The following is a 27,006-nucleotide window of genomic DNA, read 5'->3' on the forward strand; positions in this document are numbered from 1 at the left end:
TTACTTGAGTATTTCCAATTTCCCATACTTTTACTTCTACTCCACTAGGCAAATAATGTACTTTTACTCCACTACATTTATTTGAAAACTTTAGTTACTAGTTACTTTGCAGATATGAATGATTACATTATAAAACATACATTAACCACTTTAGCCCTAATTATACATAGGCTATTTGAAAATAGCAGCTCTACAAGCTCACAACGCGTCGCGATAGGTAAAACATTTGAGTACTTTTTCCACCACTGGGCCTCACACACTTTATTCACATAGCTCTGTGGTAACCTTGGCAAAACTTCATAACAGATGACTCTATACTTTTTGGACTGATAAAGGTACCACTTCAGCAACAGCTAGCCAGCCAGACTCTAAAATTGAAATCTCTCTCTCCACCTGGTTTAAGGAGGGAATGTGCTCACTGGTTCGTGCAGCAGAATTCCATGGACTTTGATGCAATGCAGCAGATCTTGCTGACAGGCTCAGGTGAGTGTGTGGAGGTGGGCAGCCGCCAGCTGCTCCCATAGGCTCATTTCGTAGGTTCAACTAAAGCCTGTCCTCCCTTGTTAAGACTTGTTGCTTGGTAACAGCAAAGTGATCATGATTTTGCAGCATGGATAATTGATTATCCCCCCCCCCCCCCTCCATAAATATTATGCAACATATTTCAGAGTGTGTATGCAGCTCTTACTAATAGTTGGCATAGGGATACAGAGCAGCCTATTCAAGATAATAACAACAACAACAGCAACAACACCACACACACACACACACACACGCATGTGCAGACACACACGCGCACGTGCACACGCACGCACGCACGCACGCACGCACACCCTTCTTATATGTATGTCTTCTACAGTATACATGCAGTAAGCTATGTGGCCTATAATGGCACCACTATTAGAGAAAGTGAATGTAGGCTACTATGTGTAACAATACATTCATCATCACCATCATACATCACTGTCCCTCACTGATAATGATGAGAACAACAATGGGAAAGATCAGTTGTTCTCAACATGGGGTCTTTAATCAATCTTGGTCAGATTTATCACAGAGGGGTCTGTGGCCTGATGCACATCAAACTGTGGGTCCTTGAAATGAAAAAGGTTGAGAATCACTGGGCTAGGTGATGGCACATGTTACACTGCCATCTTGTGGACAAACCGCAGTACATCCATTATGGCCTGAGCCCTGAGGCCTTTTTATTTTCTTAACTATAGGCTCTATGCACAGCAGCCATATTATCACTTCCTTCACAGGTGTTACCAATGATACTAATGAAGGCTCTGTTCCATTTAGTGTAGCACAGTGGTTTCCACGACCCCCATAACTCTGAGAGTGTACAAATGGAACCAAATGGACCCTTACGGGTCCATTTGGTTCCATTTGTACACACTCAGAGTTACACACCTGTAAGGGGCCATTTGGAAGCCCATGAGGGTCCCTGGACCCCAACTGTAGACCCACTGGTGTAACAGAGTGTTTCCAGTGGGCCAACATGCACAATATCAGCACCCTGACTCTGTTTGACCAGAATTCGCCAGAGCTGGCGAAAACTTCTGGGAACTCAGATTAGACCAGAATGGAACAGAGCCTTCATTAGTATCATTGGTAACACCTGTGAATGTCTTCATAATAAGGCTGCTGTGAATAGAGCCTATTAGGGTGAAAATAAAAAATGCAATATAACTTCAACGGCAGTACAATTTTACTATGCATTATTCATTAGTGTGGTTGCCCACTGTGTTGGAGAGGATCTGACCTGGCCTGTTCTGACCTGACCTGACCTCATCTTAGATGAATTGAATACACAGGAGGACCTCAATGGAAACAAGCCATAGTGCTTTCTTGGGTTTTAATCCTTTTAGCAGAACTAATGATTAACTAATGAATTACAAGGAATTAATGCTTAATTAACGCTTAATTAGCACTTAAATCGTGTATTAAGTAACTTTGCTTAACTAATGATTAACTAATGATGTTAATTAATGATGAATTACAAGGGATTCATGAATTAAAGCTTAATTAACGCTTAAATAATGTATTACCGATAAGTGAATATTGTATTGTTGCATGCACTTTACACTACTTCTTTTTTTTTTTTTTACATAGTAGATGTATTTTTCTGGGAGTTTGATACCAAAAAGGTTTGATACCAAATGAACCACACACACACACACACACACACACACACACACACACACACACACACACACACACACACACACACACACACACACACACACACACACACACACACACACACACACACACACAATACGATAATACGATAATACGATAATACTTTATTGTCAGTTCACACTGAAATTTGTCTTGTGACCCAGCAGCCATGTATGCAACAGTAAACACACATTTGACAAGACACAAGAAAAACAAAACACAATACAAAATACATACATAAAGACATACAAAGACAAGAGCAATGTCCACCTCTCAGCCTACCCCTGGCCTATAACTCCTGATTAAGCCTCAGTGTCGTCTGATGGACAAAGGACCTCTTCAGTTTGACCTTAGGCTATTGTATGTAGGAACACTGTATCTCCTTCCTGAAGGCAGCAACCTATATTCTCCATACAAAGCATGGCTAGTGTTTGAAGTGATATTCCTTGCCAACCTTATCATACTGTCATTATACGTAGTTGTATAGAGCCTCTGAAGTGGCTGTCCAACAATCTTTGAACAAATGTTCAGTTGCTGCAGCAGTTGACTTTAAGGCTACAGACAGACATCCATACCAGGTGGTACTACAGTACTGAAGAACACTCATTATAACAGAAGTGAAAAACAAAAGAAGAATCTGTCTACTAGCACCAAAAGATCTCAGACGGCGAAGGAAATAGACTCTTTGCTTTGTCTTCTTACCCACTGATTCAATCTGGTCTTTCCATGACAGAAGGTGGTCAATTACTACTCCTAGGTATGTATACGAACATACCTGGTTGATCTGTTCACTATGAATAGTAATGGGGGATCTGTGTATCTCTAGTGGGGCACCAAAAACAATCTCCTCTGTCTTTTTTGTGTTAATGATAAGAGCGTTGTTATCGCTCCACTCCACCACCTTATTTACTCTGTGTTGGTGCAGTCCAGGATCACTGGAACTATCCAAAAGGGAAATCAAAACTGTATCATCAGAGTACTTTAGAATGTATTGGTCTGGTTTGTCAGTGCGACATTCAGACAGACATTCCTCAGTACGACAGCTGTCAGTATAAAGGGTGAAAAGTACAGCTGAGCTTACACAACCCTGGGGAGCACCAACATTAGTAGTTAATGCTGCGGAGAGGGTTCTGTTCACTTTCACCCTCTGAGTAAGGAAGGAAGCATACCAGTGAATTAAGTATGGATTCAGTTCCAACTGTACTATCTTTGACACCAGAATATCAGACTGTATTGTATTGAAAGCTGAAGTCTAAGAACAGCACCCTTGCATAATTCTTATTAGACTTATCTAGGTGTTTTGTAATGAAGTGGACCAGTGTGACAACCGCATCCTCTGTACCGCAACCTTTCTTATAATAAGCAAACTGACAGGGGTCAAATTTGTCTTTAGTTATACTTACAAGATGTTGCAACAGTATTCGTGATTTCATGATCACTGAAGTGAGAGCTATGGGTCTATAATCCTTATGTTCTTTTGGACATTGGATTTTGGGTAGTGGTTTTATGTGTGAGGTTTTCCAACACAGAGGAATTATATGTGTGTCTAGAGGTTTGAAATATTGGTTGCCACACAGGAGCCAACTCAGATGCAAAGTTTTTGAGGAGAAAAGCACTGCACTCGTCCGGCCCATTAGCTTTCCTTGTGTTAGTACACGAAACACTTTTCTGACATCCTCTTCAGTGATGACAATTCTGTCTGAGGGGGCAGGTGTTACAGCCTTGAGTATTTCAGTGCACTTAGAGGAATCGCCTAATGATTCGAATCTGGCAAAGAAAGTATTTAGGTCATTAGAAAAGCCAAGTTCATTATCTGTTTCGTTGGGGATGACATTCCTGTCATGGATTTCATAGTATCCCACGCCTTTTTGTGATTTTTGGCTTTAAACGCATCCTCTAGATGCTGTCTATGTGTCAATTTTGCCTGCCTCATTTTTGTTTTTAGCTTTCTTTCCGTCAATTTAAGTGCACCGAAGTCTTTGTTTATGAAGGCTATTTTCCTTTCATTTATTACATATTTTATGTCCTTGGTCACATATGATTTATTGTTCGGATAGATCTTAATTTCCTTTGTAGGAACAACCAGCTGTACACAAAAAAATAATATAATCATTTGTAACATTGGTTATTTCGTCCAATAACCAATGTTACAAATGATTATATTCATTTTTGTGTACAGCACGCACGAACACACTTGGACACAGCTCAGGTTGAGAGCACATGTGTGTCTGCTCTAGTGAGTCTAGTAAGTGCGCAGCCTAGTAGCCTATGTGACATGCTCATCACGCCGTACTTCACGTGCTGACCAGTTGCAGAGGAGGGGAGTTGGGGCGACACTATTTTTTTTTCTTTCTCGAACCCATTTACAGAAACCAATGTAATAACGTGTTATTTATAGGCCTAATAAAATATAATTATGTGTATAATAATAAATAATAAAATTACGATAATAATATATAACATTTACTAGATTTATGACATTTGTTTTCGTTTTATGCTCAAACGTGTGGTACGACGGGTGCCGCGCGCCGAAAATAGCCGATCCACAAGCTCACAGCGTATCGCGTCCGCGTCTCCGCGATGCGCTGTGAGCTTGCAGATCAGCTCCAGTTGTTGTAGCCGTAGCACACTCATAAGAGAAGCACGCTGCAGAAACGTGACTGGGACCATGACGTAGTCAACTGTCTGAACCAATGGCGTGCCATAGCGCAGTGTACGTCACTTTTAGTGGGAGGGACTCGTTTGCGACGCTGTTCCCGTGTTGCCATGTCCGCTTATTATTATAAGCAACTTTGGGCTTGTTTTTCTGTAAAGTTGCTTATAAATACTGGTTAGTTGCGGCCGGGATGCGGTTTTTCTGGGCTTGTTTCTAAAGTTAAGTAGTTGCTTATTTGGGCTTTCCCCCCCAAATGTTGTTTAAACCAGTGGTTCTCAAACATTTTCATCAAGCACCTCCAAATTCATATATTTGTCTGCAAATCCCCATCTGAAAATATTTCATGCCAGGGACCCCCCATACAAGATTTGTGTTGTGAAAATGTTACAAAAAAGGATTCCACATTTTTCAAGATTTTCAAGATTTTTTGGGGAAATAGCAGATCTACAAGCTCACAACACACTTCGTGACACGTTTTAGGCTTGTAGATCTGCTATTTTCAAATAGCCGATGTTTAAAGTAGTGTAGTGACCCCGTTAGATTCCTGTGTATTTCAGTCTGTGTGTTTCTTCCCAATTGGAGGGAGTGTGTGGGGGGATCCCATTTCTGACTCCAATGTTGTAGCAATCTCAGGAAATGGAGGCAGAGACGTAATTCTTTTGGGCTTGTTTTCATAGACCTGGGTTGCTTATATTTCTCTCGCAAAATCTGGCAACACTGCGCTGTGTACTTTGTAGGTGCGTCGCGGGGGCAACAGCACAGTGTTACTGTTTATTAAATGAAAACTAGCCTGATATAAACAAATACAACACAAACAAACACCATTCCAACTCCAACTGAAGACGACCGAGTCACGCGAACTAGAACTAAAGATCGGCATCCTGGGACAGCTAAAGTATCCATCGGCAGCATATTCCAGATGACGAATTGACCAAAAATATTCACTTAAAATCAGTTTTTTTTTCTTCTTTTTTACATAACCAGCTTTATTACCCGTGTTTCACCGCGAGGAGCAGCGATCATCTGGAGCAACATTACAGGCCAGTTCGTGATAATAATAATAATAATAATAATAATAATAATAATCATAATACATTTTATTTGTGACACATTTTATATTTGAACCAAATCTCAAAGTGCTACTTTTCAAGAAAAATATTAATTAAAAATACACATATTTGCATAGTTTACGTCTATAGATTCGTTGTCCCATTGACTAAATCGTCGTAGTGTATTTTTTATTTTATATGCATTTTTCACCCTTTTTCATAAAAACAAGTTATACAACAACTGGTCAGTAAGCGGGGTCCTATAGCCCGCCGTGTTGCGGTCGGAAAGCGCACTCTGTTCTCGTGGCTAAATGGTTCTGGACTGTCACCAGTTTCTCAATCCTTTGACATTATGGAAAAGGTTTTATTAGAGCAGGGTTAGATCAGTCGGACAGGTTAAACACACACACATACGATCCCCCCCCCCCCCCTTCTTCTTTAGATTGCGCAGTTGCCTTTTGTTTTGTTTTTTTCTTGGACATAATACGGACGTTGCGGAACAAAAATAAATAAAAACAACTGGACTCTTGCACCATTCCAAAAGGATTCATCCAGTTGAGTAATGGTCGTTAACACGATCCACTGGTTCAGGAAGGGCTTGAGGCTCCACGACAACCCCTCTCTAAAGGAATCCATCCAGGGAGCGGACACCGTCCGCTGCGTCTACATCCTCGACCCCTGGTTCGCAGGCTCTTCCAACGTTGGGATCAGCAGGTGGAGGTAAAGCAGTGGGTGGAAAAAGTACTCACATGTTTTACTTTGTAAAAGTATCAATACTGAAATGTATAGAAATACTCTGTTACAAGTAAAGGTCCTGAATACAAAATGTACTCGAGTAAATGTACAAAAGTATTGGTATAAAAAAATGGAGCCTACTAGTACCAAAAGTAGAAAGTGCTCATGCAGAATGTCCTATTTCTCAAGTTCAAAATGCATACAAATCTTTGAAAATAGCAGATCTACAAAGTGACGCATTGTGAGCTTGTTTTCAAATGGCCGAAATGTATTTAGTGCTGAATACATACGTATGTTTTGTAATAATAATCAAAATCTACAAAGTAACTAGTAACTAAAGTGTTCAAATAATTGTAGTGGAGTAAAAGTATAATATTTGCCTCTGAGATGTTGTGAAGTAGAAGTAAAACTACTGAATCTGATATACATCTGAAGCCAGTGGCGCTCAAAGAGGGGTCCGGGCAGGGGCGGTAACCCCCCTCCTAGCCTCCCAGGGGTCCTTGAGGGGGTTCCAGGGGGTCCCCAGACCAAAATTGGTGAATAGCAGCCAAATTAAATCAGTTTAACCACTTTTACCCTATATATCAGCTATTTGAAAATGGCAGATCAGCGCATTGTGAGCTTTTAGAGCTGCCATTTTCAAACAATTCTGAAAAAAGACATTTTGAATATTTTTGAAACACACACAAATCTTGTGTGGGGGGGTCCCTGTCCTGAAACAACATATGTTCAGATGGGGGTCTGCTGGGGGTCTGCTGGCAAATACAGTTTGGGGGTCCTTGACATGAAAAGGTCTGAGAACCCAACCCCTGCTAGCCACCCATTTGATATCAGCAGTGGGCTTTGGTCATCATTTATTGTTTATCCATGGAGACAAACAATGTAGCACGCTATAGAAATCCTCAGTCTTAATCTAACACTATGTACAACATGAGAGGATCAGCTCATTGACAAGTCCACAGACTCTGTGAAGAAAGAGGCACATGTATGAAACACACGAGTTGTCAGACACAATTCCCAGAGCTTACAGTAAAAGCAAAATGGTCAGTTACTGAGAAGTCAGAATTCCTCAGAAAAGGGAGTTAGAATCTCAAGAAGGGTGAGTGGTCCCTGCCCAACACGACAAGTGGTCACCATGTGATTCTTAGTCAGGGTGGAGATCCTTGGTTCACAATCAGTTGAAAACCTCTGCAGTAGCCTATAAACTGGGCCTGCATTCTAAAATAATTGATCACTCATTGTGCATTGATTGTGGTGTATCTCTCTCTCACTCCATCTCTTTGTCTTTATTGTTGTACATTTCTTTCAAAGTCACTGTCTTATTTCTGATATTTCTGATTTCTGAGTGAATTAGAGTAAATATGTTACCACTGCAGGTGACTTATACTTACATTTTGCAGCGGAGTTGCATGTCAAAAATAGCAGATCTGCAAGCTCACAAGCGACACCGTTGTACAATGGAGCGCTCGGCAGACATAGACAACATTAGACAGCAGCAGACACAGATCTTTCCATATCCTGAGTAATGAATAGGTTTGGAAGCACTGCCCCAATTCACAAATATGGAAATGTCTGGGTCTCCACTCTCCAGACTTCTTCCTTCTGGTTAAGTAAACCAGACCAAAGGAATTAATTAACATGCTCCCGCTTGGGTTGAACTTTTTGACTGAGATTTTATACCTGAAAGCAATGGTGCCAGGAGTCCTGCATAGCTAAGTGCTAAAGATCAAAAGTCAGAATTGTGGCATATATTTCAAAAAGCAAAATTTTGCCTCACAGTAATGGAATAAGATAATTCCAACCAATCTGTAGGACAATAAAAAAAGAAATCCAGTGTTAGATATGTTCTTTTGTCTTCCACAGTGTATCTTATAGGGATTTATGTGATAACTGATTGATAACTGATGACCTAGGCTGTGTCAAAAGTCGGCCTATGTCCTTGCATTTAATCTGAAAGGAGATAATACAGGCCTGTAACATCTCTTTGAAATGCAGATAAACTGAAACTGAACTTTTGGTTATTGTTGAAGTTAGCAGTCTTATACAGTACCTGTATACTGTAAGTATTGAGTAATGACAGATATCTGCTGTGTGTGTGTGTGTGTGTGTGTGTGTGTGTGTGTGTGTGTGTGTGTGTGTGTGTGTGTGTGTGTGTGTGTGTGTGTGTGTGTGTGTGTGTGTGTGTGTGTGTGTGTGTGTGTGTGTGTGTGTGTGTGTGTGTGAGTTTGTGTTGTCACACAGATCAATATAATAACTTTAAATCTTTAATGTTGCAGAGATGATAGCAGAATTCAATTAGAAAACATGAATTCCTCCACACACTGATTTCCCCTGTATTGAGTTTATTTATTTTTTTAAAGCGCAAGGACCTTCCTCAAGATGTTCTTGAGAAGGTCCATGTGACTGAAACACGTCAACATCAACATGTGACATAACATAAAACACAGTAACATTTAGTTTGCAAGGACCTTCCTCAAGATGTGAGGTCCTTGCGGCCGAAACGTTTGTGTTTTTAATAAACTCAATGCAGGAAAGAGATCATCAGTGTGTTTTCATTAAAAAAAATATTGTTTTGTGTTCAAAGTCGATGGCATTTTGGGTGAATTCTAGCCGCAAAGATCTTTAACCTGGCTGAAATGATCAAGGCTACTCTGTGATGTCTTGGTTTTGCCATCACCAAATGGCAAGATTTTCCTTAAAGGACAACTTTGTTTTTTTTACAACAAGGGTATAACAGGCCTATAATAGGCCAAAACGTCAATCTGCCTGTTACAGCGCCACCATGAGGCTGATTTGAAAAATGTAGAGTGGCATTTCTTCCTTGGCCTAGTGGAGATGTGCGTACACAGAGTTTCACGGAAATCGGAGGCTGCGTTCATGACTACAGTACTTACCAATGTACCGAATGCCCCCGCCCCCCAGTTAAAAATCACTAAATCATTAAAAAAACGATAGAAAGCAATACATGAATAGTTTTTTATTATCATTACAAACTAATAAAATAACCCTTGTAAAAAAACAAAGTTGTCCTTTAAGAGTGGTCATGAGAGCTCATCCTAATACTCTTTGTAGCCTGCTTACAGTAATGACCAGTGACCATACACGCACACGCTCCAGTTGTACGTCACAGGCCAGCTGCCCAGCACCGTATGAATCATGCTTTAGGGATGATAGACAGTGGGTAGTGCACAAGGCTACTTAGTGAGAGTCAGTGAATTGTGCAGTAAACTTTGCATTTTTTTTAACATGCACTTCCTTTCTGGCTGTGTTATTTATGTACGCTGGCATCCTCTGCTGTGTGAAACCGTCATCCCTTCTGTTCATGACCAAAATATCTGTTGTGTTTTAGTTTTCTCAATTGCTCTGGCTGTTTGCCGGCTTGCCGTGACGCCTCCTGCTTGTCAGTGGAACAGTGGGGCATCAGCAGCGTCTTCTGTTGTTATGGGGCATCCACGTTTTGCTGACAAAGTTATGTAACGGCAGACTGGGGTGACTCAGATCTCAGTCTGTCTGCCCTCAATCATTCTTTCTATTTCATTTTCCTTGTCCATTTGTGACTTTTCATTTTATTCTCTGTGGTTGTGCTATAATCTAGCACGGCTGCGTCTCATTCTTAGTTTGTACAAGATGTCCATAGAGAGTGTTATGGAAATCTAAAACACAGTTCTGAGTTACAATAATGATGAGTATATTATTTTGTTGCAACAAAGGAGATAATACACTCGCATGTAAATCGCACAGCAAGTGTGACACACCGAGGGCCAAAAAACGTCTTCCCGAACAAAGGATGACATGAGTTCTTATACACATCATTTGCATATGCTTTACATTCAAAATACATATATATGTATGTTAATGTATGGTTCAACTTGAGGTACAGTTCAGGTGCATCTATGACTATGAAAGAGAAAGAAGCAAGCACTCATCAGGCGAATAGTTCGAAGTACATGTGTACCGGCGGGTGCACGGTTCAGGCGGACATAGTTTCATGGAAAGGAATACCAGCACTCACTTAAGTCCATTTAGGATCTTGTTTATTAAAACTGGGGGGATAAGACTTTAACCCATTAAGACCGGGAACACATGTGTCATTTTTATATTTCTTTGGCTATTCAAAAATAGCAGATATACAAGCTCATAGCGCGGCACCGAGTGCCGCGCTATGAGCTTGTAGATCTGCTATTTTTTTTTATTGTGGAAAATGTGTGCAAATCTTTGAATATATATATATACTTTTAAAGCGAACATTTTTAACTCAAATCTTTGCTTCTAACGTTTTTTTTGGGGAAAAAAATGATGTTGCTATATCAGTGGTTCTCAACCTTTTTCATGTCAAGGACCACCCAAAATGATATGTATTTGGCCGCGGACCCGAATTAGTCACATATTTGTCGGGCTTTGGACCGGGCTCGGGCAGTTCATTTATAGGCTACGTTTATCATTTATCATAAGCCTAGGACACTAGTACCCAGGAGCAGTTGCCGTCAGTAGTTTGTCTGTGTGCAGATTTTGGAGAAATAGCTTCAATACATACAGCAAAGAAATTGTTGGTCTCATGTGTTGTTTGTTTAATGTGCTTGAATGGTTGAATGCATTGAGTCTAGATACTTGGTGGCTTTCAAAAAGGGAATAGAATACCTAAACCTGGTTAGCATTATTGTAATCTTGCAATAGAAGCCATTGTCTGTCTGTGACTTAGACATAACAACACTGCTCACAGTAAGACCTAGCAAAGTTCCAAAACGATGTAAGTATCAGCAAGATGGATATGCCTGAGTTTATAAAGAAGCATGCTATACTTTATGGCCTCTGGAATTAGAAATGGCTTCATGGACTAGCACCCATATACAGCTACTTAAAGTCCTATCCATTTGCATTGACTAAACAAATGGGCAGTAAGTTATACTAGTGGTCATATAGATTTCTGGGATCTGGTGGGTGAATGAGAGGGGTCGATGGCAGATGATGTGAAGTTATTCCTCTACCATCTCCTCTCATTTCCCAAGTAGGTCGGTGTGTTAGTAGAAAGAAAACCCGCCCATTCCTCACATCTGTGACCTACTTTTGCTACACACACTACAGCTCTAACTCAGGCAAGCAATGCAGTAGAACTGATCATTTGTATTTGTGTACATGTAAATGAGCTATTTGGCCCTAGCAGTATTTAAAACACCCACTGTTGTTCATTCCAGTGAAGGGAGATTTGGGGCTACAACTCATCCATGATACTCAGTAGCCTATTCCCCAGTGAGTTTTGTTTGTAACTCACTAATTATGCTTATTTTTTAATGTAGTTTTGTGAACTAGCGGTTATCATGTTTGGGGACAGTTTCGAAAAACATCTGAAAACCAGACATGGTTATTATAGCCTATTTATTTATCCATTCGTCATTCTCCAGAGGACAAGCCTGTCTGTACTCAAAGTTCCCTTGCTGTCCCTAATACTCGCGACCACTCTTATTTCTTTTTGGGTCAGATAGTCTGGGTATAACTTAACCCATTAAGACCTGAGGCCGATTCTACAAATGCCTTCTAAATCAGTAGTTCGGCACAAAAAAATTCAAAAATAGCAGATGTACAAGCTCGCAGTGGCAGACTGTGAGCTTGTATATATGCTGTTTTTTTTTATAGCCAACGCAAAAATCTAAAATGAAACGGATGCTTTCCCGGTTTTAATGGGTTAACCGAGTCCAAGAAGATGCAACCCACACACCTGTAGTGCTGCTTAGATGCTGGCCAATGAAAAGTAAATAACCCATTAAGATCTGGAACGCATCTGTGTCACTTCATTTGAGCTAAAAAAGCATTATTTTACACTTTGGCTATTCAAAAATAGCAGATATACAAGCTCAGCTACGAGCTCGTAGATCTGCTATTTTTGAAAAATCGTGAAAATGTGTGCACATCTTTGAATATATATTGTTTAAAGCGAACATTTTTAACTCTATTCTTTGCTTCTGGGGGGTCCCTGGAACAACACATTTTGAGATGGGGGTCGGTGGCCAAATACATATCATTTTGGGGGTCCTTGACATGAAAAAGTTTGAGCACCACTTATATACTGTAGAAACATACGTTTTTTTCAGAATACTGTTGGGATTTAGAAGACATTTGTAGAATCGGCTTCATCCTCCCTCAATTACTCTGGGTTGTACAGCACACCATGCACTGCAATGACTGCGTGCAGTGACATTTCTAGACTATAATTAATATCCGTTAACATGAGAGTGGCAGCAGTTTATTTTTTTTTACTGTGTTTGATGTGTATTTGAAATGTAATGTATTACTCTGGTGCTGCCAGAGATAGTAACCTGATCTGGGTGTACTGTGTTCTGTTGGCATGGGGTGGAAAGTTGTTGTCCTGCACCAACTGTCTGTATTCGAGTATCAGCCATGCTGTGTTGTTCTGATTTCAAAATCAACGTTTTACCTAATTTCTTTCACTCAATTCTGATGCTGTATGCTGCTGTGCGCTGGGAAGTCTGCAATTTGCACTCTATTTCTATTTCGATTATGCAGTAATTACCTAATAATAAGCATGTGTTAACTGTTTATATAATATTATCATATTCTCTGGGACAGGTTTACTGATTACTTTGCTGACTAAATGAGGATGAGTTGCGGATGAGTAACAGAGACGTCGAAGAAGCCACGTTTTGTCTGCAGCTTCAAAATGATGGCTTGCATTCATTGCAATCAAGGGTTGTTGTGGTTAAATAATTGTAACACTGCGTTCAATCAACTAACTTGGAGTTAGAGTTACTATGTGAACACTTAAACAGGAGATAATGTGTAGCACAAAAAATTGGACTCGGGCAGAAATTGTCTGTATTTCTAGTGCTTTTATCCAAAGCACTTTTAAAACGTGCTTTATATTCACCCATTCACACACCAACGACCTAGGTAACCCTGCAAGTCACCAACCTGCCCGTTGGGAGCAGTTAAGGGCTCAAAGTCTTGCTCAAGGACACTGACATGAAGCCAGGAGGAGCCCGGGGATCGAAACAGGAACCTTCCGGCTCTACATCCTGAACAAATGTACTGCCCTGCCTGAAAATAACCTTATTTATTTTCATTCGTAGAGGAAAAAGAACAATTCTCAGTTTCACTGCCACCTGAAGCTCACTTTTTCACATATTGACTGCACGCAACTGGCATTCATGCCCCGAAAAACAACCTTGACTAGATAACCAGTTCCACAGGAAGTCCCCACCCATGAACAATGGGCATTACCTATGGCAACAGGTCAGCATGCGTCATCTGAAAGGACATGTTGGACCGGTTGGCTATATTTAATCCAAAAGGTTTAATTAAAGCATATATCCCATAACGCTGCATAACACATTTTGCCCGGGTCAGTCGTCTCATCTGTCACACTTGACTAAAGCAGAGCATCCTGGCTTGGCATTGTACAAGTGGTTGACATTAGTAGAATGGAAACTGCTTGCCAGTGCCATGCCTTTCTGGCAGACAGTGGGACTACTGCAGCTATGTCATAGTCTACAGCAGGGATCCTCAATGTGTCCGGGACCCCGGCCTAGAGGGTCCTCAGGGTTACTACAGGGGGTCCTCCAAAATTTTGTGTGATAGGGAACATTAGCCGAAAATAGCAGATCTACAAGCTAGTTGTGCGCTTGTAGTTCTCAAGCAAAGGCTGTTGGGCTGTGACCTGTTTAGTCAGTGTGGGTGTTGAATTGTCTTTTAAATGTATTCATCTTTTAAAGGAGCTACACCATGAATTTAAAAAATAATAATAATATTTGATATCATATTGTTTATGTCCCTCAAACGTTTTTCAAAAGGTTTGAGCCTAAATCAAGCCTCAGATATACTCATTCCAACTAACTTCTCTCTGGCTTATAAAGCACTTTCACCTGCAATACCACATTGTCCTGTTTGGCACGGGGCGCTATTGAGCCAGTTTGTATGCATGTCATGTCCTGGTTCTGTGTGGAAAAAGTAAAAAAAAAAAATAAGAAAAAATTTATAAAAAAAAAAAAATGATTTTTTTTTTTTTTTTTTTTTTTTTTTTTTGGTTAGAACTGAAAAACGGGAGGAATTGTTCCCAGACGTGACGTAGGGTGGGGGAACAAATCTGACGGACTGTTTTCAGACCAATTTACATGAAAACCACAGATAGCCTATGAAAGCCTGCATGCTCGAAGTCGGGTATTTGTTGGAACAGAAGAGAGGTGGGGGAGACCAAAAACACACAAAAATGAAGAAAAAGTTAAAATTCATGGTGTAGACCCTTTAATCACTTTTAACCCTGCTGTACCTATTTTGGAAACGTCATTATAGGCATTTCTTCAACCCCCAAAAAACGTCATAAAAAGTCTTCCAAGACTTAGAAAAAAAAAGAAATGCTGATCAACTAGCTGGAGTATTAAATATTGCTTAATCCATTAAGACCTGGAACGCATCTGTGTCATTTTTAGATTTGAGCTAAAAAGCATTATTTTACACTTTGGCTATTCAAAAATAGCAGATCTACAAGCTCATAGCGCGGCACCGAGTGAGCTTGTAGATCTGCTACTTTTTTAAATCGTGACTTTTTTTGCAAATCTTTGAATATATATATTTTTACAGTAAACATTTGTAAATCAAGTCTTTGCTTCTGGGGGTCCCTGGAACTAAATATTTTCAGATGAGGGTCCATGGCCAAATACATATAATTTTGGGGGTCCTTGACATGAAAAGGTTTGAAAACCACTGACATAGCAACATATGTTTTTTTCAAAAAACTGTTAGTATTCACAGATTCACAGATTTGCACACATTCTCACGATTTTTCTAAAATAGCAGATATACAAGCTCATAGCATGGCACTCGGTGCTGCGCTATGAGCTTGTATATGTGCTATTTTTGAATAGCCTAAAGATGCATTCCCGGTCTTAAGGGGTTAAGTGGCAGGGGTGTCGGAACACGTTTTGAAGTGGGGGGAGCTGTTAGGGACACTTTGACACATATAGTAGTCAGGGGATATTGGCAGAAAGATTTCCAATCTTGGAATAAATTCCTTACCAAAAAAAATCTTCACCAATGTGTTTGTAAAGGTGTCTAGTAACACATCTCACAAAGACTGAAATGCAGTTTCCCTAGGAGAATTTTTGACAGCTCCTGAAAGTTGGGGTACCCACCATAAAAACGGCCCAATCTCAATGGGCTTTTTACACAAAAAGTATACCTGGAAAAGGATGGCTATGGCCGTTTTTAGCCCAAGGAGTGGTTGTGGTGCAAAACAAATGCTTGCAATGGATTCAGAATCATAGAAACACCCTAGTTTGACCCCTCACATGCTACTTAAAACAGAATTACATTTAGATTTTTTCCCCCCACATAAGGTAATGGTGGGTACCCCAACTTTCAGGAGCTGTCAAAAATTCTCCTAGGGATACTGCATTTCAGTCTTTGTGAGATGTGTTACTAGACACCTTTACAAACACATTGGTGAAGAGTTTTTTTGGCAAGGAATTTATTCCAAGATGTTTTTAATATCCTCTGACTATGGGCAGACCGGGGGCGAATCAGAGACTTTCTGAATGATTACCAGATGGCCTCTCTGCCCACTAAGCTATGGCCGCCCCCTGATTATGAGTATATAACAGCCTTCAGGGAGATGAAGTTGGACAACCTGCGTCAGGACTGTGTTATAAAAGTGATGCTATGGCTGGCCAACAGGCCTGGCTGATACTAGTTGTGTGATGCAATTCCAAGCTGGCAACACTGACTCATAAATTGTGTATCCATGAATATATTCATGTAATATTTGGCCTTTTACTGACTGTATTTCACTCCCCAAGTAGTCTTAGAAATGATGAAAGTTAGACATTTAAATATGCAGAGTGCGCTCATGTTAATAATACATATTTGTTGACGGTTTTATGGTCATTAAATATAACTTTAAAGATGCACTATCGTGCTGTTACAGTATACATTCCATGCCAAGCTCTCTGCTGCCACCTGCTGTCAAGCAACCCAAAGTCTTAACCCATTAAGACCTTTTAGAAGAATCAGTGGTGCTCAAACCTTTTCATTAACGAGGAACTCCAAAATGATATGTATTTGGCCGCCGACCTCCATCTCAAATATGTTGTTTCAGAAACCACCAGAAGCAAAGATCTGAGTCAAAAATAATAATATATGATTTAAGTTTTTTTTTAAATGTTTGAATAGCCAAAGTATAAAATATGGTTTAAGTGGTCACACATTAACTTACATAAGAGGTCACTGGGTGTATCTCAGGTCCTTATTCTGCCCTGTCCTAGCTCCTCTAGCCTCACTCATACAAGGGTTATGTAAAAAAGGAAAGGACATCTACAGTATATGATATGTGATATATAACATCTCAGAGATTCTAGATTTTGATTTGAGCACTCAAACTCTCTGAAATGTTGAACCTAATCTGAATTTGAAGTCACACACACAACGATGTATTCTTTGTGACTTCAAATGTAAATTGACACGTGTATGTATATCTTCATGCACGTGCAAATATCAATGTTGCGCTCTGAAAATAGCAGATCTACAAGCTCACAACGCGTGAGCTTGTAGATCGGCTATTTTCAGCATGCAACCAGAACCAAGCGTAAAATCAGCCATTACGACGCCATCAAGGCACCGCCAAAATACATTTCAGTCGACTAAATCAACTGTAGATTTAGTCAACTAAAATCTCATGATATTTAGTCGACTAAAACTAGACAAAAACTAAAACATTTCAGATGACTTAAAATATGACTAAAACTAAATGGAATGTTATTCAAAAGACTATGACTAAAACGAAATCTAAATTTGCTGTCAAAATCAACACTGAGACACTGACTAGTACTACTAGATTAGACTAGACTAATCCTTGAAGTGTTATAGTTAGTAACATCATGTCCCTTCAAAATTTGTTGTGGAAGCCCATACCATTTGATTACACATGGCATTTCTCTTTATCTAGATGATAGGTCAACAGGGTTCAGTTGCAAAGCAGTGTTTGATATGGTGACCTTTTCACCACATGGTAGATGTAACCTGGGATAATTGTGTACTTACACCAATGCGTTTAACCTATATTGAAATACTCCATGTACTAAAATTATGTATTAACCTGAGGTGCTCCCTCCCATCTCCCTTCTCTCTCCCTCTTATCCACCAGGTTCCTTCTACAGAGTCTTGAGGATTTGGACGCCAACCTCCGAAAGCTCAACTCTCGTCTTTTCGTGATACGGGGCCAGCCCACGGATGTCTTTCCTCGACTTTTCAAGGTGGGATATTTTGGCCAGTCGCCCAAAAGAGCAACTGCCAACACACACAACGACCTTAATCACATTTAATGCAGCAGTCGGGACTGCTGCATTACATTTATTATGGTTGTTGGCATGAAGGGCTACAGCACCCATATGCTAAAAAAATCTATTAGTGAGTTGAGCAAGCCTTGTGTTCTGGACTGATATTTGGCAAATTTCCCTATCAAGGTAATACATAAATGTTAACACAAGAGTGCATCGAGATATGTACTGGTCTGCAGGTATGACCCATTTGGTTACATTTGTACACTGAGCAGTGGTGGAAAGTATCTAAGTATATTTACTTAAGTACTGTACTTACTGTACTTAGGTATTTGTACTTATCTGGAGTATTTTCAATTTTCTGTACTTTTACTTCTACTCCACTACATCTCAGAGGCAAATATTGTACTTTTACTCCACTACAATTATTTGAAAAGTTTGGTTACTAATTACTTTTCGATTATTATTATACATTGACCACTTCAATCCTATATACATTTCGGCCATTTGAAAATAGCCGATCTACAAGCTCACATTATTGTGAGCTTGTAGATCGGCTATTTTCAAAAGATTTTTATGCATTTTATACATTTGAAAACTTGTGAAATGCAACATTGTGCCTAATGAGTATTTTTACTTTTGTACTTTAAGTATATTTTGATACCAATACTTTTGTTCTTTTACTCGAGTAAAGTTTGATTGCCGGACTTTTACTTGTAACAGGGTATTTCTACATTGCAGTATTGATACTTATACTTAAGTAAAAAGAAATAGTGCTTTTCCCACCACTGACACTGAGGACATTTGTGCGCTGAGGATTTTACTCTGTAAACCCCAAACTATTCCATTGTCTGATTAGTTGCATTTTTGTCCACTGTTTTCCAGGAGTGGAAGATCAACCGTCTGTCTTATGAGTACGACTCCGAGCCCTTCGGGAAAGAGCGAGATGCGGCGATCAAGAAGCTGGCCTGCGAGGCCAACGTGGAGGTGACGGTTCGCATCTCCCACACGCTCTATGACCTCGACAAGTAAGTTATTATCCCTCATACATACCCCTAGTGTTAACTTAACTATTGAGAGTGTACAAATGGACCCAAACAGGGCCGTTTGGTTCCATTTGTACACTCTCAGAATAACATTAAAGGAGGATTTCGGGCACCTTTTTTATGATGTTATGATATCCTAGGACGAGTTTTGTTGCTCCGCCGGACCAACAAAAAGCTATTAAAATACGCGATTTAGAGCAAGTTCCATAGGCGCGGCTTTTTAGCAGCGGCGGACCCAGGATGGAGTTATGAATTTTTTCTACTGTACCACTGGTCCTAGGATATCATAACATCATAAAAAAGGTGAGAAAAAGTCGGGCAAAATTCTCCTTTAACTCTTTGACTGCTAGAGTATTTTCGTAATGTACTTACCCAGTGCCAGAGCGATTTTCGTGTTTTATAACCTTTTCAACCGGTCACAGAATTGTTATATCCATTATAATCGTTTGTTTGGCTGTGTTTATAAACAAACACGACAGATCGACCAGCGCTCAAAGAGTTACGTTTTTTCTCTCCGTCTCCCTTCTCTCTCTCCCCGTCCCAAACAGGCTGCAGACGTCATATCCGTTGGCTGTAGTCGTATTTCACGGCCCTCCCCGCTGGCCATCTTAGCTTAGCTTAGCTTATGATCGGGTTTCAGATCGTTGGTAAACACAACGACGACGTTTTTTATACTGTGTGAGGTATCTGGTTTTGGCCTATTTTGGCCTAAAAATCAGATAAAAGATAAAACCGAGAATCGGAAACGGAACCCGCTAATTCTGCATCCGGGTGAGTGGGAAGTGAGTGCAAAGGGAACCTGATGACGGAAATAACAGAGAACAGCGCGATCGCTGATTAAACAATGAAAAAGCTAATCGACGCGTTTTCGAGTCAATGACACGGATGGATTAAGTAGCAATTGACTCGAAAACGCGTCGATGGCAGTCAAAGACTTAACTGAGCAATTAACTGTGTATATGCTTCTTCCTGTCTCCAGCCTTTGACCTCTAAGCTGCCAGAATGCTGTCAGTTAGTTGTTTCAATATTCCGTTTCCTTACACGACATGCTCCCCGCCATTGTCTCCCTGCAGGATCATAGAGTTAAATGGGGGCCTGTCTCCCCTCACGTACAAGCGTTTCCAGACCCTAATCAGTCGCATGGACGCGGTGGGAGTGCCCACGGAATCCATCACAGAGGAGGTCATGGGGAAATGCACCACGCCCCTGTCGGACGACCACGATGAAAAATTTGGCGTCCCCTCCCTGGAAGAGCTGGGTGAGTGGCCAGAGCGCAGGAGAAGGAGGAACTTGCTTTCCTTTTTCATCCTTACATCAACTCTGCAGCAATTTAAAGAGTTTAGTTTAGTTAACTTCAATGGTATTTGTTTGGTGTGTGTTTTAAGATTCATACACAATACACTACACACTACTCATTACACACATACAATACAGATTGTGCTCTTCAATCAAGTCAATAACTTTTGATATGATTTCCTGCAGGTTTTGACACTGAAGGTCTTCCATCTGCGGTGTGGCCCGGGGGAGAGACTGAAGCCCTCACAAGACTGGAGAGGCATTTGGAGAGAAAGGTGAATCAATATTATATTGTAATATTGACTTTATTTCCAAACACGCTGAGTGTATTATTATAGACATACGCTGTAGAGTACATTTCAACCAGAGTCACCTGGGGTCTGCGTGAAGTGGTGGAATTTGTGTTGGTGTACAGCAACGTCCAATTTATACTTTGTCGAACGACTGTGTTGTGAGCAGTGTTGCCAGATTCTGTGAGAGAAACAAGCAACCAGGTCTAGAAAAACCAGCCCAAAAGAAGCGACTATGGGCCACATGAGCACTTTAACATATACATCAGCTATTTGAAAATAGCAGATCTACAAGCTCACAACGCGTCGCGATGCGACGCGTTGTGAGCTTGTAGATCGGCTATTTTCAAATGAAATCTTGCGGGGAAATTATAATAAGCAGATCTGGCAACCCTGGTTGTGAGACGAAAATAGCCAATCCACAAGCTCACTATGCATCGCAGATGTGATGCGTTGTGAACCTGTGGATCGGCTGTTGATGGAGCATGAATTAGGCATAAGGTGTAAGAAGTGTACTCTCTGAGGTCTCAATGTAGCACTCTCTGAATTGAGGGCCGCTGGACTTTTTCTTTGAAATCATAATACTGTAAATGGGAGACAGATGATGCTTGTAAATTTCAGGAAAGTATACTAAAACCAACATTGCAATTTAATATATTTTTTTGAAATATCAACGTGACTTAAAGCGGCACCAATTTGGTCCAATCTGTATGGGAGAGTATGTTAATACAATATAACTTATACAATTGGGGTGGTTGTATTTTGTCTCCCGGCTCTTCTATTGAGAGATTTAGATCGTGTCAAAGGTCATGTCTCACCTAGACACAGGATCTGACACGAATTTTGACCTGATGGTCAAGATTCGATTTATCCCCTGAGCAAGCAGTCAGGCTCTATTAGCTCAGTGGTAAAAACATTTCAGGACCCACAGGAAACCGGGTTCAAATCCGGGGTAGAAGAGGAAAGTTACATACTGTATAGTCTGGGAGGGTTAGCGTCGGAGCTTGGACAGCAGGGGCGCGGCCACTGCGTTGTGATTCAAATCAACAGCCAATGAAGAAAAGGGGGCGGGATCCACATGCAGTGGGTGATGCATCTAAATAGGATCGACGGGAAGCAATTTCCCCTTGAGAAATTTCGGCCGCCATTGTTGTGTACTGCTGTTTGCCTCTCGTCGGACTTTTTAGACGAGTTGCACAGCTCTCAGACCGGTAAGAGGCGTGTCCGCTCAGATTCAGAGCGTGACGTACATCCCGCCCACAAATACCAGGGCTGTGGCCCAGAAGTTCCTCGCCAGAGCTGGCGAAAACTTCTGGGAACTCAGATTACATACTGTATAGTGCAGCTTTAAGAAGAAATACTCGATTGAATTCATGATTTGTTTGTTCCAGTTTTTATTTTGCCATTTCTGATCATTTGGTTCTATCTCTGTCAGGCATGGGTAGCTAACTTTGAGCGTCCCAGGATGAATGCCAATTCCCTATTGGCCAGTCCCACAGGCCTCAGCCCCTACCTACGGTTTGGCTGCCTCTCCTGTCGCCTCTTCTACTTCAAACTTACTGACCTCTACAGAAAGGTAAGACATAATATACTGTAGGTGTAAATGTTCACTTATAAACTTATATGAGTGCTTATAATCTTAAATAATGTACTCTAATCCCTTCCCAGGTCAAAAAGAACAGCTCTCCTCCGCTCTCCCTGTACGGTCAGCTGCTGTGGCGCGAGTTCTTCTACACGGCGGCCACCAACAACCCGCGCTTCGACAAGATGGAGAACAACCCCATCTGCGTTCAGATCCCCTGGGACCGCAACCCGGAGGCCCTGGCCAAGTGGGCGGAGGGCCGGACCGGCTTTCCCTGGATCGACGCCATCATGACCCAGCTTCGGCAGGAGGGCTGGATCCACCACTTGGCCAGACACGCCGTGGCCTGCTTCCTGACGAGGGGGGACCTCTGGATCAGCTGGGAGGAGGGCATGAAGGTAAAGTGTGTGTATGTGTGTGTGTGTGTGTGTGTGTGTGCGAGAGAGACAGTGGGGTTAAAGGAAGGGATTGGTTGGCTCATTGGCATACAGCCAACCAGCCCCTTGGGAAGTTACAGATATACAGCGATTGATTATTAAATTCTTTGAACACCTCCTATTACAAAAGTTCTGAAACCTGTGTGTGTGTGTGTGTGTGTGTGTGTGTGTGTAGGTATTTGAGGAGCTGCTGCTGGACGCAGACTGGAGTGTGAATGCGGGAAGTTGGATGTGGCTGTCCTGCAGTTCCTTCTTTCAGCAGTTCTTCCACTGCTATTGCCCCGTGGGATTTGGCCGACGCACAGACCCCAACGGGGACTACATACGGTAAGTAAGAACTTAGATTTTGCCCCATTCCACTGCCTGGGAGGAATCTTAGCTGTTTGATATGCTGTGATTTTGCCAAACCACTTAGTTGCTATTTTATCTTCCAAACAGGCGCTACCTGCCCATTCTGAGAGGATTTCCGGCCAAGTATATTTACGATCCTTGGAACGCGCCGGAGAGTGTGCAGAAAGCGGCAAAGTGCATCATCGGCGTGCACTACCCCAAGCCTATAGTAAACCACGCAGAGTCCAGCCGCATCAACATTGAGCGCATGAAACAGATCTACCAGCAGCTGTCCTGCTACAGAGGCCTTGGTAAGCAAGACAATCATGGATGAATTTCAAGATCATGCTTTAATTGAACTCAGTTAGAGTTATATATAACACAGGATAATTACACCAGGATCATATGACGTGATAGCATCTCTTTGAAATTGTAGGAGGATGGTAGAATTACCACAAATTGACTTGCTTCCTGCATTGATCGTACTATTTATTGTTTCTGTGTCCATAGGGCTATTAGCTACAGTTCCATCTAACGGCAACGGTTGTGGTGATGGATCCTCAGCCATGATGGGATTTTCATCCATTGAGGCAACACAAGATGGAGCCGCTCAGTCTGGTGGGTAGCAGGCGACCCACCACTCTCTGAGTCCATACTTCTGGGCTCTTTGTAGCTCTGGTCCATAGCGTTAGAAGGAGTTCTCCTTAAAGCTATGTTACTTTCGATTCTTTCCCCTCGCACCGCGGTAGCGCAGCCTCTCGTCTGTAGCAAAAATAAAAAATGCACTTTTGCTACTCACCAAAACAAAGACGGTTTTATGGAGTTGAAAGTCTACTCTACTAAGTGGGAACACTCTGAGTCCCCCACCTCAGGTCTAAAATACACTTTTTGGGCAGAAAAGAAAATATTTCACTGGAAGGAAAAAAAAAATTTGGTTACTCCACAGTGCCATCTACAGATCTGGTCAATGGAATTTCCATATTGACCAGATTCTTCCTTCCGGTGAAATATCTTCTTGCTAAAAAGTGTATTTTAGATGTGGGGGGCTCAGAGTGTCCCCCTTAGTAGAGTAGGCTTTCAACTCCATAAAACCGTCTTTGTTTTGGTGAGTAGCATAAGTGTATTTTTTATTTTTGCTACAGACGAGAGTACCATAGTGTTGGTATAGGTCCAGGAGAACTCCTTCTAACGCTATGGACCAGAGTTAGGCTCTTTCTAACTTTTGTAGCATATCATTAGTTGATGGCAATTCATTTTTGTTTATATGGATTACTAGAGATGGGATGTTTTTATTTCTCCAGGTTACCAGATGCCAGTCCATACCCAGAATGACTGGCAAAGCGGGGTTATGGTCTACTCCCAGGGCAACCCGCAAAGTCAAACCAGCATCAGCACTCATCAGCAGGGTGGGTACCCCTCAACTGTACACTCGCCATCTATTCCATCCATCTTTTATTCTCATACAGCACAAACTCTCTTTTCTCTTTAATTACTGATTACATTATACCTTTACTTTATCCATGCTAGTTACTAGAGTAACTCTGAAAGATATTTAATTCATTTTCAGTTCCTGGCTATGCGGGCACCAGCAACAATATGGTGTGCTACACGCAAGGCACGCAACAGATTCCTGGCCCTTCTATGCAACAAGGTGTGTATTGAACCACAACTACATTGCCTGGAAAATATCAGTATTTAATATTATCGCTCTCAGGTGCAAACCATGTCCAAAATGTTACTTTTCAGGAAATGGAAATTATTATTGCACGTTGCATTAAAAACATTTCTTCCTCTCTTCTTCAGGGCTTAGACACTCCAACACTCTGACCAGTGGCAAACGCCACTTCGAGGACACCGGGAATGGTATTGGTACCAAACTCCAGAGACAGAGCAGTCATTAAACAGGTCAGTTGGAAACTTAAACATCCCTGCATAATTACTTATATAGCACTGTAACTAATTGTATTTGCATTTTATATTGTAGACGCATTTCAACCCTATCTCCATATAATCGGTCCTGATCATTTTAAGAGGGCACCATTCCCGTTTACTCGCTCACAGTTCAGAAACCATTTTTGTTGTTATTGATGGATTCTACATCAGCAGTGCTAACTTTCCAGGAAGAGAAAGGCTATAATTTCCATTACCTTGGAATCACCACCGATGATTGGTAGGCAGGTTTCTGAACTGTCCACAGCCCACCTGAGGCCGTGACGCAGATCGAGTAGACAGAAATGGAACCATTTTATAATGAGCATTGGTGAGGACCATTTACTGTATAGGAAAATAGGGTTGAAAGTGGGTGTAGTGGTCCTTGGAAGGATAATAGTAGAACATAAAGTCTTTTAGAATGTCGCAGGTAAACTTTTCCTGTGATTTGTACTTATTGCAACTGTATACAATTTACCACATTCACTCAGAATCAATCTTTATTGTCACATCACATTATAAGTAAGGTAGGTGAAATTCTTAGTTATGGAGGCTCATCATTGCAGTTAAAAGATAGTCATATAATAAAAGCGACAGGAGAGGCATAAAGTGCATAATACTGTATGACTAACGGCATCCCCACCCCCGACCACCACACACACACACACACACACACACACACACACCGAGTATGACGTAAAGAAAAATAGTTGAATAATATTCAATAATAGTTGAATAATCTCAGGTTAAATATCAATAACACTCAATGTCCTCATGTTGCCTCCCTTGCAGGTGTGACATAAGCCTCAGTGTCTGCCATACTGTACTGTATACAGCCTTCATGGATGCTAAGACTCTAAGCTCTGTTACACAACAGCGCTGTCAACTTGTTATGTGGGTGAATATGAAGCCTGAAGGACGCATGATCCTGTCTTTGAGCACATTCACCGGTTTGTCATGTTTGGGACTGTATATTAAAACATGAACTCGACAACCCAGCTAATGCTGACATCCATGCAATATAGTGGCACTGGGAATGTCATCACAGGACACAACGGTGCTCGGGAGGTCAACATTGCTGGGATGAAAATCTTTGTGTATATAATGGATTTGCTTATTTCTGCTCACATACAACTTGTACATATTTGATGTTGTATGTGTTTCTCTCTCTTTGTGTAGCCATAGACCCATTGATATATTTTTTATATAAAGAATCATTGTGGATGGATCCTTGTTTGAATTTTTTCAATAAAAGTGGAAGCATTTATAAATCCTAAATGGTGAGAAACGTCCTCATTATCACATCTGTACTTATTTACCTGACTCTCCTGTCTCTTACTCCATCGTATTTTCTCTTTCTCTCTCTCTGAAAACAGTTTATACATCGACAGGTGTTTTGATGATTTCCTCGCAATGCTGCATAGTTGACTTTTGCGCATTCAATTTTTAACCCTTTAAGACCTGAAGCCGATTCTACATGTCTCCTAAATCTCAACAGTATTCTGAAAAACGTATGTTTCTATATCAGTGGTGCTCAATCTTTTTCATGTCAAGGACCCCCAAAATGATATGTATTTGGCTGCGGACCCCCATCTCAAAATATTTTGTTCCAGGGGGTCCCAGAAGCAAAGATTTGAGTTAAAAATATTCGCTTTAAAAATATATAATATATTCGAAGATTTGCACACATTTTCACAATTTTTCTAAAATAGCAGATCTACAAGCTCATAGCGCGGCACTCGGTGCCGCACTATGAGCTTGGATATCTGCTATTTTTGAATAGCCAAAGCGTAAAATAATGCTTTTTTTTTAAGCTCAAATCAAAAAGTAACACAGATGCGTTCCAGGTCTTAAACACTGATCAAAGATATTATAGAGGCGATATCAATTTCGTGTTAGTATCATTGACCTTGTCAATGGTTATTGAGGAAACGGTGACAGGACGAGGGACATTCCATAGAGTCCCCTCGGTGTAATAATCAATAAATGTACCGCTGGAGTGTAGTGCTTCCAAGCTCCTCGTTCTTTCTCAATGTGCTTGTTTAATTAAACCTGGGTTAATATTCAAACTGTCTCTTGTTATTTGTAACTCAATGTCAAGCCTGTGTATCATTAAAAACAGCAGACACACCATGCTTTATGTATATACAGTAGAAGGCACTGATTATCAGCTAACTGCCCTGGATGTCTGTC

The 27,006-nt window shown here is 41.0% G+C and overlaps 1 protein-coding gene across 1 annotated transcript; it reads left to right on the top strand.

Moving 5' to 3' along the window:
* The first annotated feature begins 5,580 nt into the window (after nucleotides 1–5,580).
* LOC311039750 (cryptochrome-1-like) lies at nucleotides 5,581–26,091 on the top strand. Its single transcript, XM_084049712.1, has 14 exons — nucleotides 5,581–6,609; nucleotides 17,771–17,879; nucleotides 18,789–18,931; nucleotides 20,023–20,207; nucleotides 20,432–20,520; nucleotides 21,971–22,111; nucleotides 22,204–22,515; nucleotides 22,730–22,881; nucleotides 22,993–23,195; nucleotides 23,395–23,502; nucleotides 24,186–24,290; nucleotides 24,452–24,535; nucleotides 24,688–24,789; nucleotides 25,606–26,091. Exons 1-13 carry the CDS (start codon nucleotides 6,452–6,454, stop codon nucleotides 24,783–24,785), a joined length of 1,887 nt encoding a protein of 628 aa, XP_083905838.1. The 5' UTR covers nucleotides 5,581–6,451; the 3' UTR covers nucleotides 24,786–24,789; nucleotides 25,606–26,091.
* Nucleotides 26,092–27,006: the final 915 nt, after the last annotated feature.

Source organism: Gymnoscopelus microlampas, assembly GCF_963454915.1.
Source record: "Gymnoscopelus microlampas genome assembly, chromosome: 23".
Classification (NCBI taxonomy): domain Eukaryota; kingdom Metazoa; phylum Chordata; class Actinopteri; order Myctophiformes; family Myctophidae; genus Gymnoscopelus; species Gymnoscopelus microlampas.